Source organism: Temnothorax nylanderi, unplaced genomic scaffold (assembly GCF_030848795.1).
Source record: "Temnothorax nylanderi isolate EJ_2023f unplaced genomic scaffold, tnyl_v1.0 TNYL_tig0007_pilon, whole genome shotgun sequence".
NCBI classification, from domain to species: Eukaryota; Metazoa; Arthropoda; class Insecta; order Hymenoptera; family Formicidae; genus Temnothorax; species Temnothorax nylanderi.
Genome location: NW_027249069.1, coordinates 51,738 through 71,836, shown reverse-complemented (window position 1 = coordinate 71,836; position 20,099 = coordinate 51,738). Strand labels below are relative to the sequence as shown.

The 20,099-nt window shown below is 42.1% G+C and overlaps 1 protein-coding gene and 1 long non-coding RNA gene across 2 annotated transcripts in view; one reads left to right on the top strand and one right to left on the bottom strand.

Moving 5' to 3' along the window:
* LOC139780216 (uncharacterized) overlaps positions 1 to 20,099 on the bottom strand; it is a 159,513-nt gene that overhangs the window by 88,679 nt on the left and 50,735 nt on the right. The window lies entirely within an intron of this gene.
* LOC139780087 (uncharacterized) overlaps positions 1 to 20,099 on the top strand; it is a 31,247-nt gene that overhangs the window by 8,807 nt on the left and 2,341 nt on the right. The window contains exon 2 of the mRNA XM_071718597.1: positions 19,675 to 19,844. Coding sequence (XP_071574698.1) covers positions 19,675 to 19,844 — 170 coding nt within the window. The remainder of the gene's footprint in view (positions 1 to 19,674; positions 19,845 to 20,099) is intronic.

The window sequence follows — 20,099 nt, the reverse complement described above, 5'->3', positions numbered from 1 at the left end:
CGGTTACGGTTGACAGATATGTACAATTCCGCGATATTTCTCGAGAATGCCCGATGAAGATCGATAGATCGTCGCGTATCTCCGACGCCATTGTCAACAAAACAAAAGCTCAAAATAAAAAAATCATCGAAAATTCAGTACCCATGTATCGATTAGTTTTGAATTAAAAATCGTACCATCTTATTTTGGACCTTTTCTCCGTGTAAAAATTTCAACATTAATAAACTCTTCGAGAATAAAAATCCGTGATAATTTTTTTTTAACTTTTATAGACAACGGTAAGCTTCGTGTTTTCTTAAAAGAAAGGATGTAAGCGTGAAAAAGAGGACACATGTTGCCAAATAAAATAATGCTCGATCGCGGCAATACCGTGTTTTTTCACGTGTTGCAAAATGAATCACCAAGTATCGTCGGCACGGGAAACAACGCGGAAAAGTCCATGGACAGGCTTGTGGGTCGATAAGGGCGAGACAGTCCTTCGCGCCTGCACCTCGAAAAGCAGCCGCCAATAAAAAACCACCCCACGTTCCTGTTTATACCGCGCTCTTTGTTACTTGACCGCCCACACCTTCATCGATCGCCCGACACGACGCGCTCGCTCATCTTTTGACAGCGTGAAATATAAGGCGAGAGGCGCGAAGACGAAACTCGAAATATTCCCGTTATTTTTATATCGAAGAACGAATCGCCATCGCCAGATAGATAATTGAGCAGATCACGATAAATCGACGTTATCCGCCACGCGCGCATAATACGAAGGATTAATCGGTGAAAATTGAAACTACCTCCCATTTCTCATGTCAAGATAGTTGTATTCTTAGAACACAGCAGTTTACGCGGTTCAAATAAGAATGGATTGCGCGATAATTTAGGATATTTGCACGCACGTGATAGTTGAAGTATCACGGACATTAAAAGTATTAAAATGGCCATGCAATAATTTTGTATATTTCTTAACTTTAATTAATGTAATTTGTATATGAGATATGTAGAGTTCTGTTTAAAAATCTTGGTTATTCGCCCGCAAATTATGGTGTTCTGTAGAATATATTCGAACCTTATTTATTATGATATGCTGACAAATTCACTGTATTCTCACATTCGCGATGAGTATTCCATAACACATTGTTTTCAAATAAATCTAACGAAGTCCAAGAAATGGCTAACCAAAGCCCAGATCAAGGCCACGAAAATAAACGTACATTAATTGTAAATATTGTAGACTAATATAGATTGTACAACTTATCTTATATCATATCAGCCGATAAATTTACAATATGAGCTCAATTTCTCGCAAAAATATAAATTGTATGTTTGTACATCAGCCTTTTAATTATCTCTCAGTACTGAAGTCACCTCTGACATGAATCTCACTAATAAACTCTATAAAATATCTCTATATACTTTGTATCTTAAATATCGTATTACATAATGAACCCTGTGAATCTAGACATCTCTGTAGCCATATCCCAAGTTTTATCGCATAGATAACTCGACGTATTGAATCAGTAGGCCTGATTTATGTTTTCTCCCTCACCTCTTCAAGTTAGGAGGGTCCGATGCCGAAACACTTATCTCTCTCGCGAAACTGATTTAGACAGAAAGATTTGTTGCAAAAGTGGCGGGTGCCCGGTCGTCAGGCCGACTTTTAGTCGTAGCCCCTGGCATTCTCTCACCTACGAAAGCTCTAACGATCTCGGCTATATGGTCCAGCGAGGGTGCCGAAAGCGCGCCCTTAACCCGTCAATTTAGTTCGCAACGGTCTATAAAAATTGTATAACTCATTTCCCACGCGCGCAGAGAAACTAAAAACAGTAAAAATAGTAATCAAATAACGATTATAACATGCCAACGGTTTGCATATACTGCCGGTAAAGTTTGAACCGCATACATCTATTATATCAAAGTAATAAAGTCTGCAAGATGGAAATGTTGCATGTAGATTCTTTAAATAATTGTAATAAATATACTCATCTATTTCTTTGTTATTATCATTACTAAAAACGTAATTGTGTATTTCCAAACAAATAAAATGTAATAAACTTGTGCGCATTAAATTATCTCGTCTTAAAACTCTCGTGTTTTACTAAACAATTGTTCATAGATTAGTTCTATATATTATCATTTCATTCGGAAAAAATTATTTAAAATATCAGTTTCATTTGTTTTTCTATTAAATAACTTATATCTTTCTAAGATTGTACAGATAATCAATCATTTAAAACAAACATTGATGCAATCATTCTAATAATTAGAGTATTGAATGTTGAGAGATGACGTGTTTGCACAGACAAAATCTGCCTCTGATTTGCCGGAAACGAGCGTTGATACGATTAATAGTGTCGACAGTCAATAAAGACCGGAACAACTGAATCGGCTTGAAGGATGAAAACCGAACGCCACCATTAAACATGAAACTCGCAATGAAACCCGTTTGTTAACGGAAATTGATATTTTCAATGCTCGGGTATCCGGGATGTAGATATATGCAGCTAGTAAATAGATATAGGTAGCACTAGTAGGAAATCGAACGGCACGCGAGTGGCTTCCCCGAACCCGAAAACAGGGCCAGTTAATTACCTCTCTAAACGCACGCGTGCCTACTCTTTGGCGATAGACGCTGGTAATGGCTGGTCTCTTGATCGCTCAGCTGAAAAAATAACGAGGCGCCGCGCTTCCTATTCCTTCCCGTAACTACGAACGCTCGCTGATGCATGCACAAAATTGCTTCCATCATTAACGTCTCGTGTGTATTTGGATTGGACAATTTCATGTCGTTTATTTTGCAACATACGATAACAAAATTTATAAATTAATTTTATTTCTTTTTGCACTCTACATCCGAGATGCCTTATATTGTTCTGAGATTTAGTTCTTGATTTTTGTGATTTTTCATAAAGAGGAAGATTTCCTCGTCATCACGTTGGTCGCCGTCGAGTAGATGTTTCGGATTAACTGTCACTGATACCAATTTATTTACATTTGAACTGGCAATTAGTATGCGTGTACAATGCTTCTCTGAGGAATTCACAACGTGACAAACAGGTTTCTCATTAACGTAGCAGTTTGACGGAAACGCTTTTGGGACCGTAATTGCCAACTAACGTTAATGTCGCGGCTACCAGACCCAGAATGCACCTTCATCGTTCGTGATGAAATGTTCGCGACGAAATGTTCGCGACACACATTCGCAGCAATTAAAAGTGTCGACCTTCACCGCAGACGCCTCCTGGCAATATTAACGCTCGTCAACGCATCGATTATTTTCTCGGAATGGTAGTCATCCTTCAAAAATCGTTGTAAATCATTTACGCGATTACCCAGCAAATAATAGATAGTTAAATAATATTCTCACAATTAACTAACGCACATTTCGCAACAGAAGGTGATTGATTGGCGACAATCTTCTTGAATTTCTGATTACAACGTTCGCAAGGAAACGTACAAATTTCATTATACCTACAAACTTTGTATGTAGCTAAATAACATAGAAACGACGCTGCGTGGAATGTCGCGATTTAAAGCGTCTAACCAAGTATTCAGCGATACACGACCATTATATACATATGCAAACCAGCGACCGTACGTTACGAATAATTATAGAAACGGAAATCACCCTCGCATTGCCTCCGATGAATTCGATTGGCGCGAACGTAGCGTAATGTACCTGTCCTGCCTGGATAAATTACGATCGTGCATTCTGAAATTCCTCGAGATGCTCCCTCACCGGGAGCGCGCAGTTTCGCGCCAGCTGACGTAAATGCGTAGGTGCAAAAGCGGGATGAGATATCCCGCGTGCGCGGGGCGCTAAAAGAAATCAAACATTTCTGGTTATCTTCCACCGGGGGGGATGAGCTGTTCGGCAAGAAAATAACTCCGCTCCGCTCTTCTGTTCGGAATAAACGCTCCTTTTCGTTCCGTTCTTACTGGCCACCCCCGTCCGCCTCGTCCCTCCTTTCCGTTCTTCGACTGGATATAGATTGGAAGGTACGGCTCGCGGACCGGGCGAACCGACACTGTTATAAAATAGTACGGGGGCATTAAGCGCGCCGCTAAGCGACTGTATATTATTCTGTTTGTAGCCAGACGTCCGCGGGCTAATGTTGCCATTCTTGAAAAAGTCCGCTGCGCTCCGGCGTTTATTAGCGGCCGTACAGGCGCCTCCGCTCGCACGTGATATTTTTTCGGCCCGCGTGGTAGTTTAATCGGAATCGAATTTATCGTTTAACGCAAAGCGCTGAATGCTGCAGAATGCGGGCATATATTTGCCGAATGATTTAAATACTCCGCTCTCGAGGGCACGTGGTATTCTTTGAGCGATTACACAACCGCAATCACTGATTTATTAAGGTTTCGGAAGATTGAGACATCCAGTGCTCGAACTTATTTCAACAAACTTGATTTGATTGGACAAATGTTTTTTTTTATAGTAAAATCGCGTTTAACTTTAGCTTGTAAATCCAAGCATTTGCGCTTATTTCATCAACCTTAAACGTGGAATCTGAAGGTAACAAAAAGTCTACTTTGCTAGGCCGTAATATTTGTAAAAGAAATATTTTAATTAATCAAAAATTTCTAAATCATTTTTCACTCCTATGACTATTTAACATAAAATAAAAAAGATGTTTTTGGGCAACATTTAGTTAATTTTTCTTTAATTTACAACTTAAATATTAGAGAGATTAATAACTTGAAAATTTTTTTAAGACACAAAGATCAGTTTTATTTATCTTCAAATAAATCTCACGTTAACAGAATTTGATTCAAAAATTCATCAAGAAATATTTGCAGTTATATGTAGAAAAATTGTAAAGAAAGATGATGTTTAAATTTAAGTTATAAACAAATTAGCTTTGTACTGGTCAAGGAATCTTTATAATGTAGGAAGGAAGTGAAAAAATATATATTTGGGATATCTCATATTTAATTATCTTCGGAATCTCCCGGATTCAATTCTCGACTTTATGTAGCAATAAGTGCCGGAGGGTCAAGCCACATGGAGCGGTCATTAAAGTCTGCTCGCGACCCTACGAGCCTTAACGGCGAAATGCACCAGTGGAAAGCTCTTTATACGGGAACGGGCATCTCACGATGCGCTTCTTGTTGCGCATCAATGCGAGCGGGTAACCGAAGACGGGGTAAATCACTCCCGAGTTTTGCCGCTGGCTGCCGTCATTGGTACGGTAGCCCCCGTCGATATAATACTGGGTGCTCCTCCTCTGCGCCGCGTACGTTAAAGACGCCGTCGTACAATGACGATCATCGAGAAAATATCGAGTGTCCGTAACATTATACTTTCGTGCGGTTTAAATGCCGGCGTCGGTGTCAGGGCGTGCGCGCGCGCGTACGCCCGGCTTGTTGCGTGTCAACGAGCGGCGAGCGTGTAAAACCGACGGTGTCCCGTGTGATCGTGAATGCTCCTTGTTCGTTATACGATCCCAAGATCATCGGGAGTTTGCCGAATGCACATGATAAGTTCGTCACGATGAGCGTTTCCGCATTTCCGCGATTCCTTTCTTCGTGGGTTTGTGTTACTTATATTAGACTTAAGATGATTTTGGATACGGCAAACTTATTGGTATTGTATACAGTGTATATAGTTACGACACCGTAAATCCGAAAAATTTGCATTACATAATTTATTGTCTACATTTGTGCGTATAAAAGAAACGAGACTGTTACAATTTTGATTAATCACATCGGCACCAAATATTGGCGATTTCAAATCGCGGTTACAGTTGTGCATATAGTTTATCTTTGCGCGTCCACAAAATGGGTATTATAATGTATGTATACGAATAGGCATATATTCACTCGTCACTAATTAGCCGGTCTTCGTTAACTAATTAGCTACTCACGCTTTCTCCATTTTCAGCAGTTCCATCTTTCTTATTCTACTACTACCTTATGATCTTATCTGTATCGTTGCTTTCCCATTTTCTAATTGCAATAATAATCTTCTTTCATGTTTGCTTTAGGGTTTTACTTCGCTAATTAATTTTTATAGTACATATAAATAAAATTAATATAAAGACAAATTGATACAAATAACTGTCGAAATGCCAAAGAGATGTCTAACAAAAACTTATCCCATGCCAATATTTTTCCTTTGAAAAAAATATTATTGTAAGACTGTAAAATACAAAAATAATACAGTATAAATACAATATAATAAATAATTTCAAGAATATTACCAAGGAAAGATTTTAGCTGCAAAATTACAAGGAATTATTCTAAACGAGGATTTCTCGTTTAATGTTTAATGACATATTTCAAGATATAAGAAAAAAATTAAAATCGAGCAATATATAAAATAGAGATTTGGAAGGCTATTATTGTTATGACTGACATCGATCTAAACTTATGTTGCAATACTACCTAACTTAGGCCTAACTCTTTCTATTAATTCTACATTGAGTTACTCCATTCTGCTACCGAACACCAAAATTTCGCAAAAGCTGATGACTACGTGACGAGATCTCTTTCTCGAATAATATGTCGACCAAGTCAGAAATCAAGTCGAATCTTCACGAAAGGCTCATTATCATGGCCCGTCACCCTCGTAACGGTCGCGCAGGTCTACGACGTTTTTCCCACAGTTCTCTCCCGTCAGAACGCGCCGGAGGAACATTGGCGGACGTAGGAGAAGACGAAGAAGGAGGAGGAGGCGGAGGGTCGGTCGGTTGTCTCCGTGGTCCGGTAGAAAAGGTCGAAAAGGGGAGGGGGGAGATAAATAAAAAAAAAGAGAGAAACGCGGAGGGAGGAAAAAAAGGAGGAACGAGCAGAGAAGCGGAGAAAACAAAACGGAATTGCGGCCTAGCTGCGGTGGATGATTTAGGGGGCGAGGGTCGCGGGTCGAGACCGGGCTCTGGAATGCTGGGCCCTCTTCTTCTTCTCCTCTTCGGGTATCCTCTTTTCTCTCGCGGTAACCTCGTCTCTGCCTCGCAACGTTCCTCTCCCTCTCTCCCCCGCGTTCACTTCCACTTTGTATCTCTCTGCCATTTCGTCCACGGTGGAATCGTCGTCGTCGTCGTCGTCGAGGAGATGCGGGAGGAGTAGGAGGAGGGGGAGGAGGAAAAGATGATAAGAGACAAGGATAACAGATAGAACATTTACATAGGTCGTTAGTGCAGGCAGATGTAGGAACGCGTTCGCGTATACCCACGGTGACCGCGTGTCCACCTTGTGCCTCCGGTTCCTGACCGTGAGACTCCGACTTCGCACGGCGAGATCGACTTCCTATTGTTGCTCGAATTTGTCACCGTTTCGTTTCGTTAACGGCCGTCGCGAGCTCGTAACTCACCCGCGTAATGACGAATCGCCCGAGTTTTCGTCCCGCTGGACGGCTGGACATTATAGAGACAAAATTCTTACGGTATTTAATTCTCTCGAGATTAGATGAGCATTACTATTGTCATTGACGCTTAATCTATTCCCCGAGTTCGCGTTGATTGTGTACGTATAGTACAGTCGATATCGGACTCGATTCACTGGCAATTTTTCTCTTTCAAAGAAATGGATGGAAGCCAAGATTCAGCCAACACATGTCTGCTAATGCTGGCAATGCGTGTGTGCACGATTTATCGGCGGATATCCTGTCTCTTTCACGTTTGTCGCGCGTTCTAAAATTTTTACTGAAAAGTACGAAAACCTCACCTCTGTTATATTCGCAGTTAATATTGAAAGACGTATTGCTGTATAATGGTACAGTATGTGCGATATAAATTTTATTTAAACATCCACCGCTTAATGCTTGAAAATTTCTTTTTAATAGATGAAATGGTCATTGCACACGCGCGCGCTCGCGCACGTACACATTTTCTGTCGCACGCACGTCTCATTTACTGTTATAAATAGGTGTAAATCTTTTTTTTATACGGCCGATGGGTATATGGACACTTCGAATTTCTCTTCTAATCTACCGGCAAGATCGGGCAAACCTCCTGTCCCACGGACTCATGTCGGGGATTGACCTAAAGGGCCACGTCAAAAATCATACGGATACATGTCTCAGGCCGTTTTGACGTCGGGACACACCAGCCCCATTCCTTATTGTAATTTAATTTCGTAACCCGACGCCGTGTACCTTCGACCAAGGAAATTATCAGGGGTTCATGTGGCACGTTATAATTTTCTCATAGGAAACTCTGACGAATTGAGATTCGAACGTCCAAAAGTGTCATAAGCGAACATTCCTCTTAAAGAAGAGTTAAGATTTTTCACGCCAAATACACGCAAATTCACCAAAAGTTTCTCGTCCACAGAAATACAAATCTGTTTTTTTAATTTAAAAAAAAATTAATATTGCGCGAAAGCTTGTAGCGACATTACATGAGTAATGACTATGTAAATTGCAACGATGCTGAACGTCACATATGAAGCGCGACGTAATAATACAAATTTACGTCCCACAATCATACTATAAATCGCTATATGTCGCAGGCGATTTGATTGAACACGCAATTGCTTTATCACCATAAGTTGCTCAGCAATTATACAGAACATAATATTCAACCTGCTACATACGAATAATTTCAACGATAGCATTCCGTTGAATAATAAATGGGCATGTAACAGGCAATATTTTATTCGAAAATCATGACAGTACGCGCATTGCACAGAGCTTAAGAGCTGTTTGAATTTCTACAACGTATTTTATTGCCATTTAATAGATGCTTCATGCGCAAGAATGTTATAATTATTGCAACCAAATGGCATCAATAATTTCTTAATAATAGGTTAGAATACATGTATATAGAATTGCTGTGTTGTACAAATTAGGCTTTAATTTTTAAATTATTTAAATTATCAACAAATAAAATATCAATTATAATGTCAGTTATATTGACTAAATAAAAAGCAATTTACGATCTGATATTTATTTACAGTAATCTTCTCTGACAATAAAAAAAAGAAAAGAAAATCATCTCTATGCATTCAAATGTTAAAAGAATGGATTAGTAACTCCAAATATTATAATATATGTATATTATGATTTTCATACGACAGCCAACAATAGAGTGCATGAGCATTGCATGTGGAAAAAACATTCTGTATTATCCCATGTGCATTCACTAGAAGATTTAACGCCGCCTATCGATCACTGCTATCGCAAAAAAAGTGTTACCAAAGTTTTTACGCAAATCTAGCAAAATTATCTTTGCGAGACGCAAGTGTGAAAAGTCTCAATAAATAAAATCGCACCGTGAAACGACGTGCATGCACGCTAACAGCGTATCAGCGATAAAAAAGAGGCCTGCGTCAGCGTACGCGTGTAGACGATTGTGTGAATAAGAATTATTTGTATAAAATGTGAAGTTTTGCATGAGAGAGACGCGCTGCAAAAAAATAAGTACTCGAGACGGAATACAAAGAGACACGAATACTACGAAGTATTTAATGTGTGCGCATAAAGATCTAATTGCGTGCTTTAAACGAATGCATAAAGTTGCGGCTGGAAAACCATGAACTTGGTTCGCATTGATAATCCAATGACGAAATAGAAAATAAAAGAGAAAGGGTCAAACGCGTGCTGTGTATATTAGATGGGACGCCGTAAAAGTTGTTCTCTCCTCTCGTTCTTTCGCCGTTCTCCCTCCTTTCTCGCTCGCGTTGTTTCCGCCCGTCTCTTTTTTTCTCCATTCTCTACTTTTCATTTCTTTCGCATCTCTCCTCTCGCTCTCGGTGCATGTGTATACACGCACCGTCTGTACGTCCGTGTATGCAGAGAGAGGTAAGTTTCGCCGGTCCCCGCGTTATATTTACGAAGAGCCTCTGCCTCTAATGGTTTCGATGTGCTCGGACGCAACGCGTACCTGTCCCGCGCGGAGTGCGTGTGTGCACACACGCGTGCGTGGGGCGATTCCTCATGCGTGCGTGCGCGCGCGTGTTCAGTGTACACACGCGTGCACGTCCCGAGCCCGCGCGACGCGCGATACGGCGCGGCGCGTAGGGAAGACGAGGAAGGATTCACGCATACACACACGCACGCGCGCGAGCCGCACGGGCGTGAATTATGCCTCGCGCGAGATGTCAAATTGCTCGCCATATCATAAAATATACAACTCCGCGCGCTGTGGGAAACATTATGTTCTCTCCCGGTCCTCCTTCTCTCTCTCCACCCTGGCCGTTCCACCTTCAGCCACCCGGTGTCCCCACCGTCCACCCCGCCATGGGTTCTTCCTCCCTCTCTTCCCGTCCTCGTTTCTCACCCCCGCGCGGCCATCACGATTCGCAAATAAATTCGCGCGGCGCACCGCAGTCATATTAACGTCGAGACGGTTTCGGCGCCCGCTTCCGGAAATTCATTTTTCCGTCGACCGCGACATAACGTCGCCTCCATGTAATAGCGAAACCGTTATACTCATATACATATGTATCGTGATAACAGAATTTGAATAAAAAAGAGCAATTTGCGAATTATCAAATGTGATGATCTTTAGATGTCTGTGAAGAACATTACAGGGCATGTATTATGGAACTTTTCGGAATGGATTCCAAATGAAATTATTTAGTTATTTCCTAGATTTCTATTTTTCTAGGGAATAATTCCCATTGGAATCCATTCCGAAAAGTTTTATAATACGTACCCTACTGTTTCATGATGAGCGAGCTCATCAGGAATATTTGGAAACAATTTCTTCTGTTCTATATACGTTGTTTCGAGAAATTTATATAAACCGTTTATTCGATCGTCGTACGCGCTTCACAAAATAGAACGCGTAAGACATTTCAGCTTTAAAAATTAGATACGTTGAGGAGAGCTGCAACCTGCAACGTCGTCGTGTGTCCGTCCAAGCCAGAGTAATATACCTGCGACTCACTTCGTCCTGATCTGATTTAGCGATCTTTCCGCCACGCCTCACGTCTAATCGCTAGATGAGAGAGAAAGAGAGAGTGAGAGAGGGCTCGATGCTGTTCATTAATAAACCTAAAACTGGCCCACACACGAGAGTAGGCCTGAAGAGAATGCTCCGCCGTGCCCGAGAGAGATCTTTCTCTCTCTCTCTCACTCTTTCTCTCGAGACGTTCCGTCCCGCGAGAGGGGAGCTGGAGATGAAAGATCCATCGATGATACATAGTATATCGACGCGAAAAACCGTCGAATCATCGGCCGTCAATAAATACCGATCGATCCCGCGCCAGCGTCTATTAATGACTAAACGTCGGCTAACCAAATTAACCGTGACTAAAGTGCATTTAACTCGGCATTCCTCGTACTCGCGTAACATTGTTTAAGCCGCTCCGGTTACCGCACAATAAATCACGATCGTGTACGCGTGATTTCCCCCAGTGATTTTGCAAGCCTATAATGGTATTCTTTAACACAAACTTATTGTGTTGGTAAAAAGATTAGCGCTAATCTTTGCTGATACATGCAATTTATTCAATTTTAACGTAGCTTCATATCAAAATACTAAATAAATATTACATTCAACAATTGAAAAGAAAGAAAACCACTATCCTAATATTTAGAAAAATAATATTCTGAAAATATGAGAACTGTTGCTCTCTCTCATTTTTATATCGAGTTTTTATTTAGTCTTATCAATATTAGTCTACATTTATTTAATAAACAAAATAATTTAATAAACAAAAAACAATTTTTCGTGCGATCGAAGGGAGTTCTTTTTTTGCATAGTGTCTAATGAAATTCCTCCAAGATTACTTGCCGTTACCGCAGCAAAGTTAATGTATCTTCTTAGTTGCTCTTTCCCCAGTATTCTCCTTTCCTCTGCCATCCCCTCGTCCTTATATTCTCTCAAGTATCCGTCGCGCGAGGTTTCCCCACTTAATCCTGTCCGTACGTAAATCATGAACTTCCTTCTCGACGCCTGCGAGGGTACTTGGCAGGACTATCCACGAAAAAAAAGGGGAAAGGGTGAGATACGAGGATGCGGACGAGAGCAAATCGAAACTTTCCTAAAAAGCAATTTTCTTCGCACAGAACTGAAACTTGTGCGCAGTTTTTCGTTCAATAAACGGATAGGTGAAAGTTACACAAAACGATGTAACTGAAACACTCCCATCATCGATTCACGCCCGCAAAAATCGATCCTTGAGGATGACGAGATGTGTCCGAAAGAGGAGAAAGCGGTATATTAAACACATGATACAAAGGGGCACGGGATATTGCAATGAATGGCCCAAAGGCACGAATAGCCTGAAATACTATCGGACAAGAAAAAGAGGAGGCGAAAATAGAAGGCGCGGTAAAAATAGCAGTGTATGTGTATATACATATATAGTGCTACTCTCGAAACACAATTCATCCCGATTCTCGAAACCGAAAAATGCTAATCCTCGAATTCCTTTTGAGCGAACATTCTTTCTCTCTCTATCTCTTTTCCTATCCCTCGAGACTCTCTCGCCTTCGTCGGCTGTCGTGAAAATATTACAAATGTTGACGACCTCTCGGCGATCCGAGGCGGAAAGCGCCTTTAGGGTTCATCGGCGGATTCGACGTGGAAAAGCTCCCAGATCGGACAATGGATCTCTAACAAGCCCTCTGTCGCGTCCGCGTGCATCCATACATGCATTCCTTCCTTTTCCTTCCTGCCTTTTGCGGTGCCGTTTAGCACCGGTGTACAAAGCTATAACAACACGCTGCTGAGTTCTGACCCGTGCATAAGCCCACCAGGGCCTATTTTCGTTTTCCTTTAAAAATCTCGAGCCGCGCTGAAGCACGCGGGGCCGGCGTCTGTTTGCACGTTTCTTCGACGAGTGCCACTGCGCAAAACTTGACGAGACTTTCAGTACCCCTCGAAAAATATAAGGGCGCGCGTGTACTTTTCGCCTCAATGAGGATCTTTGATCCCTCTTGAGGGTCCTTGAACGATGTTTGTAACAGCGTTTAAAGAAACACGCAAGTCAGAATCTCGGCAATCTGATATTTTCAATTAAGTGGAACTAATGCAAGGCACAGAAAACTACATAACATAATTATTGTATGATAATTAAATTATATCAGTTTGGAATGTAAAAATCCTAATTTCTTTCGATATTAACTTTTCGAGAAGATGTCTTGGGAAAATTAAACGCTCATAGCAAAATCAATTAAGAGAATAGAGCAATGGAAAATACTTCGTATTTCGTACCAATACAAAGTCGAGTTTCTATTCGATTACCCTCTCGATAGAGTATACGCACAGTCTTAATTTCACAATCTAAACTGAGACGGGCAAAAGTTTTACGAGCGGTCGAATGATTTTCAGAGATGCGTAAAATGCAGAAACACGGTTCCTACGTAGCAAAGATATACAATTACGGTTAGATGGGTGCAAAAGATACTCTATACCGTGACAACTATATACACACGAGTTAACCCGAAAAAAATGCCACCTTCCGCGAATAAATACGATGTACTTTGCATGCGAAGAATCTCTCCGCGCGTCCAGGGCCGTACCGGACCGCCTAAAAAAAAAAAAATCTCGCAATTCCATTTGCAAAGAAGCTGCACGGTAAAATACCGATTGCAAAATTAGTCCATTGAACGAACAGTGCCATAAATGGCCACTCTATCATATCCGAGAATCACTTGAGAAAGAAGAAACTTCTAATATAAATTCCAGGATAATTAGCCGCACGAAACGATCGGATTATCCGACATAATCTGGCAATCCGCCCATCGGTCGCATCGTGCTGAAACTCAGACCACAAAAATGCCGCAAAGAATTCTGTGAGAACTGTACCGATTGTGTCCTCGTACCGGTTTCCTTGGAAGTGATAGGTTGGCCGGATACCGGCCCTGGTAACTCTAGACGAACAACCGGGCATACCGAGTCCATGGCGCCCCTATCTTTTATGCCAGCAGTTTCTGAAAATCTCTGAGCTTGATCTCTCTACCCCGGATTACAACAGGCGAGACAGAAAGAGAGAAAGAGAGGGAGAAAGGTGGTCAGATCGTGGAGGTCGTGCGACGAGCGAGACGACGAGGGAAGCTGGGAGAGAGATTGGTTGTCAGCGACAGCAGCAACCGCAGCAGCGGCAGCAACACGTGTGCGCGCGCTGGACCTGGCGGCGTTTACATAAACACGTATAAACGTCGTGTAAACCCTGGCGCGACACCAGTCCCCCGCATTTCTAGACGTGCGCGTGTGCGTGTACGGCTCAACGCGCGTCCATGAGAGGGTCCGGCGACGCGACGGTAGCATCCCCGGGCTCAGATAACCGGCGAGGATATACGACTCTAAACTGCACCTACGTGCGGGGACGTTCTTGGGCTACCGAATTTTCAAGGAGTCACGACAGAACGTCAAGATAGCGACGGTAAGGACGCACGGGGAACCGGATCAAGGATGAGAAGTGTCCGGTTGACTGGCGATTCTCGGTAAGAACCAACAAATGTCGTCCCGGAGGAACCGGAGCTTCTGGTTGTTGGATATTTAATCACCGAATATTTCCTGTCACTAACTAAAGATATTTTTATTAGCAACTGCACAAACAGATTACGGACAGGAAGTGGAAAATGCAAATTTCTGCTATTATTTCTGCAAGAATCCGATCTAACGTAAACAAATCTGGAACGGTGTGATAATTTCTGAGATGGCTTTAGATGAGAACGAGATCCTGCCTAGCTTCGTCAGAGCGTTATTTGGGTCAACCATTATCTTATCCTAACGCGATCTGGAGGTAGTGGCCTAACGTGCTTTCCAATAGACGTCGGGAGGTGGATATATCATGGAGGCTCTCGTGGGGCCACGGATGACAAAGATAGCAAGCGTGCGAACGAGAGAAAGAGAGAGACGACAGAGAAGAAGAGAGGGAACGAGCAAACACTCGAATTACTTCAGCAAAGAAACATCTGCCGATGGCGCTCTCCTTTTCAAAGCCAACATGGCGGAATGATCGGCGCATCAACCGGTAGTTACGTTTACCCACGGATCTGCGGTTCTTTTTTTCCTGCCACTGCGCTCTTCTCCCTTAGACCGACCCCCCCTCCTCTCGTTCTTTGCTCTTCCTCGTTTCCGCGCGCGCGACGATTTCTTTGGCAAAAAAGTCCTGTTGCGTTTTCGCAGGAAAGTCCCGAACGTCCGTCTTCTTCGCTCTCTGTTTCCCCCTTCTTGCGTTCGCAGCCAAGCGCTCGTGCGGAAAGAGGAAACGCTTTTTTCTCGCTAATATAGATTCAGGATTCGTCCCGTCGTGATCGTAGAATCACGAACAAATCTGTGGATACCAAACATAGCAGGTGCTATGCAAACATGCCGCCATTGGAACTCCTGGAGTGACTCGAAACGACAGAGGCGATTGATGCTGGATCTCGACTCAGTTCTGCAATCTCGGATGTGCAAATAGGACAATATTTTTTTAAACCTTGCCCAATCCGAACGAACGTAGCATTCGGTGGACCATGATTAACGCGCATGGCGACTGATTTCATTCTCCGACGAGCGCCACCGATGAAATCACCCTCCCGTAGTGCGTTTCGAGATTTTAATTCCTCCCGAATGTATTGTACGTATATCCATCCCCCGCTCACACATTAAATCACAACGTTTATCATTCGTACTTTCTCGTTTTCAATTCTTTTTTAACGTGAAAAAAAATCACCAATGTCCGAGTCTCACTCTCTCGAATTACTTGGTAAAGAATGAACGGCAGACTGCGCGTCGCAGAGAAAGCAAAAAATCGACATTCTATCGATCGCAGATTATTTGTGTAACACGAAGTGCCTCGAGCTCAGGAGTAGATCCAATATCTAGTGATCCTAAACCGCGGTAAGATCAAGTCACAGTGATTTCGCCGTGACTTTCGTATCTCCTTGGTCGATCGCGATGTCATCGATATACATTTGACAGGAGAACCTCCAGGATTTCCTAATGCCAAACGTATAACAAGAAAATTATCCACTTGAGGGGCCTTCAAAAATGGAAACGGGAATGCGTGGCAGAAGAGGGAGGTTGAAAGGTCGCCGTAAAAGTGGGGATGGTAGTTTTCTCGATCCGGTAAGGTTTGCAACAATGTCCGGTGGTCCCAGGACTGGTGTCCTCCACGAATACAATGGCCGCGAAAAATCATCCATTATCCGCGCGAGATCCATACACAGAAGGGAGATGACGAGAGAAAGATGGAAGGAAGATGGTGAGGTTGCAAGTTCGGGCCCATGGACAATGGCGTACGCCCATATATCACCCGATTTTTCAAAAAAAAATGGAATCAATGAGTCTGCCTCGAAGGTGCAACGAAGAAAAGATGGGATTCTATACCGGTTTTCCAGGCACCTTTTCGAGCTGGTGGAACACTTCCGATCCCGCGAGCTTGACCATTGAAAGACGAAAATTTTATTATTCTGACTTTAAATTCTTTTAGCGGAAGTGCGACGATTTACGGATACTTTACGAAACGGGATTTAAGAAATTTAGAAATTTAGGAATAGCACTTAGAAACTGCCAAACCTTAGAAATATTTTAAGAATAACAATTTTACTATCAAGAATAGAAATAATTTCTATAAAAACATAGAAAAGAGACGGGCGAAAAATCATTAAAAAAAACAGATAATTAACAATATATGTATAGTATCAGCATCTTTAATTATTCAAAATTCAAATTTGCACAGTTTTCATACGAAGAACTTATTTTGCATAATCGCTTAAAATTATACACGGCAGATGTGTGAAGACAATTATTTGACTTTAAAAATTTTATAGATTAAAATCAGCATTTTTATGATTCAGTAAATAAAAGATCCGCATCTTCTGTTTAGCTGCTCTATCCCCCAATAGATGAAGTACGGACTCATGATCTAAATCTCTAGCCATCGAACCCGCATATTATATATGTATATGTATATACACACACGCATGCACGCACGCGCGCACGCATGCACATGCACGTACGGATGCACGCATACACGCATGCATGCACACGTACAAGCTCGCGTGTATCGCTCTTCGATTCCAACCATAGCCAAAACGATTATAATAACTATTTTATCCGGCGCGGATCTGGGCCATTGTGCCTCTCGATTCTGAAAGTCATAACACGATGCCTATACTGCCCTTCGGGAACTGCCTCGTGTTCCCCTTTTGGCTGTGCTATACTACGGTGTAACCTGGTGCACCATGAATTTCAAACACACATACACACACGTATACACACACAGAGAAGTATGTGTGCCTAAAGATGCGAACGCGACGACCGACATAATCAGACCCTTCTGTGACTACATTTCTCGCGCGTATGTATGCGTACCTCAAACACGCGAATGTGTATTGTGATTGCATATGCGGATGCGAGTACCTATATACATACGCGTGACACACGACACGCATACGCAGACAATTATCTCCTAAGTGTATGTACATAGGTACAGTGAACGAAATGTGTGCATGGAAACTTGCGTATCGTATACATATAGGCTGTCCCTGAATTATGAAACATAGTTTTAATGACAATTTCTTTATCATTCTGGTGCATTCTTATTTAGAGAGTATTTCAAGAAATTGAGTTGTGTATCTTAATAAAAATTATTTAAATTTTTAATTAAAATCCCATATAAGCAAAACTTACTCAAATTTCAATAAAAAATATGCCATTCCGTCTATCTAATCGCGCACGAATCATCACGAAGTACATATAAATGCATTCAAGTACATTCTTAGAAAAGATATACTTCACGAAAAGCCTTCATTCTTAATTACTTATGATGCAGAAACTGTCGATTCTTCGGCGTTCTAACAAAAAGAAATAGCGATGCTAAAATAAGCAAAAAATCTGTTATGAAGGCTGCGTTTTTGAGACACCCTATATTCAACCACTAGTGATCACGGTCTCGCGCTGACACCGGCGCACGCATATACACGTATGAATACGCGCGTCCGTGTGCGTATCGCGGCGGTGGCACACATCGACCACCGGCAATATTTCACAGCATATTGTTGCCATCTGCACACGCAACCCTGCGCGCACGACAGAATGCACGACGTAGGAGAGACGCGCGCTTTTATTTATCTGCTATTTATTTGCCAACGCGCGCGCTACCGAAGCGCGGTACCCCGACTCACGACCCTGCCGGGGACAGATTTGAAAAGTTATTAATCGTTCTGTTTTGGATAAGAGTGCCACGGCACTCTGGCCCCCTCCCTATTGCCAGACGAGCTCCTTTTATGCGAGCTGCCGGCTAACCAGACGACGGCGCATATTGGCCGTGCGAGCGAACGTGCCCCCTTTCGATCGGCACGAGAGGGTTCCTCGAGAAGGTGTGAATCGATGGGTGGAGACAAGCCACAAAAAATCGAAATCGAGTCAACTCTTTCGCGGAGCGGAGGGAGACAGATTGAGACGTGAATACGTCTACACGCGCACGCTTGCTCGCGCGAATCATACAATACAAGAGTCGAACGTTCAAATAATTTGACAAAATACTACGAATCCCGGCTTATCTCTTCTTACGAATATGTATAAGCTGATTCATAAATATTCACATCGTTGCAAAAAAAAATATCTTGCGTAAAACGCAATCTCGATGGTGGATATACGCCTTTGCGATCGAGATAACGAAAATGTCGTAAAGTCCGACAATTGAAATCTTTCCGGCGAATAAAAAAACGGAGCTGCAACGAGATAAGAGGTGACGCCGGTGCATGGGACCGTTATCTGCACAACTTCATAAATATTTAAAACGCCTGCTTGCGTATGATGCCACAGATGCTCGGGTCAACAACGTCCGATCAACTTATTGTTAAATATACCTAATCTGTATCGTGGCAATATCTGTATGTGTCTTTTCCTCGATTATACGTCGTAATCTTATCGTATTTATTCATATGTAAGATGAATGCGATGATAACGAAAGATTTTAATATTTTTTTATATTTTATATTTTAATATTTTTCAAATATTTTGAGCATTTTTAATACGGTCTTTTACATTAGAATTTTTTAGAGAAAGAGAAGAAAGAAAAAAAGAGAGGAGAGATACGCAGACTCGACCCCACTCGCGGAATCGTTCCCCTCAGCACTCATTTCGGTTTTTTATGCGTTTCGGTAACACACATTCCCAATTCTAGCCGCGACTCGTCCCCGCAATTCGTCCAAGGGCGAGAACGTGGGTGAGAGACGCCATTTTCGCCATAAAAAATCCGCCAAGTTCGCGCTTCCTGTTCGCGCGTCTCCTCGAGAGCGCAGCGCCAGGAGGAAGCTCCGGAAAAGGGAGTAGAATACGGGGGTGTGGACCGACACGGTAAAATATATTCCAGTCAACTTCCGTTGGAAATAAATAAGAGTCACGCCACGCGATCTCGGTGCGCCCCGACAACGGCGGCCATTCGTGTGCAGGGGACCTTATCTTTCGATATCTCTCTCTTCCCCTCTCACAGCCTAAGCTAAGAGAAGCCATCGAGAGAAGAGTTCCGCCGCCACTCATCAAGATATACAGAGTATCAAGATGAGACTCTCTGTAATGTGTTTGCGTAATCGTTCTTTAATTACTAACACCTACGTAATTGTGAATTTCGTCTTCCTAATGTAACATGATGAACGGCTGATTACTCGTGATTACCTTCGATTAATCTTGATATTATTTTGCGCCATTTGTGAGAATTCTTGAAAATTAAATTTAAATTAATTAATTCATTAATTCCCGCTTCTGCATTTTATGTTATATAATAATTCCTTCACGAACGTTTTTAATTGGAATATTATTAACCTTGTATTGTTACAATTTCTTTTTTCAGGCGAGAAACCTTTCAGATGCGAGTATAACGGCTGCGATAGGAGGTTTGCGAACAGCAGCGATCGAAAGAAGCACAGCCATGTTCATACTTCGGACAAGCCTTACAATTGTCGAGTCACGGGATGTGACAAGTCCTACACCCATCCTAGTTCGCTACGCAAACACATGAAGGTACGTCTTCCGGTTGAGTTAATCATGAAAATAGCTTGGCAGGCAGATGAGAAGGCACTACTAAGAATTCGATCCTATCGTTTACACATTTGGGCTGCTTGTATTTCGTAAGTGCCACACATTCAATAATTCGACTTTGGACACACATTATAAAACAACTTTAAGATAAAGAGAGAGATTGTCAACACGTTGCTAATGAAAGTTTACATTCATGCTAAATTATTTTGATAGATAAAGATACATAACGTAATATTA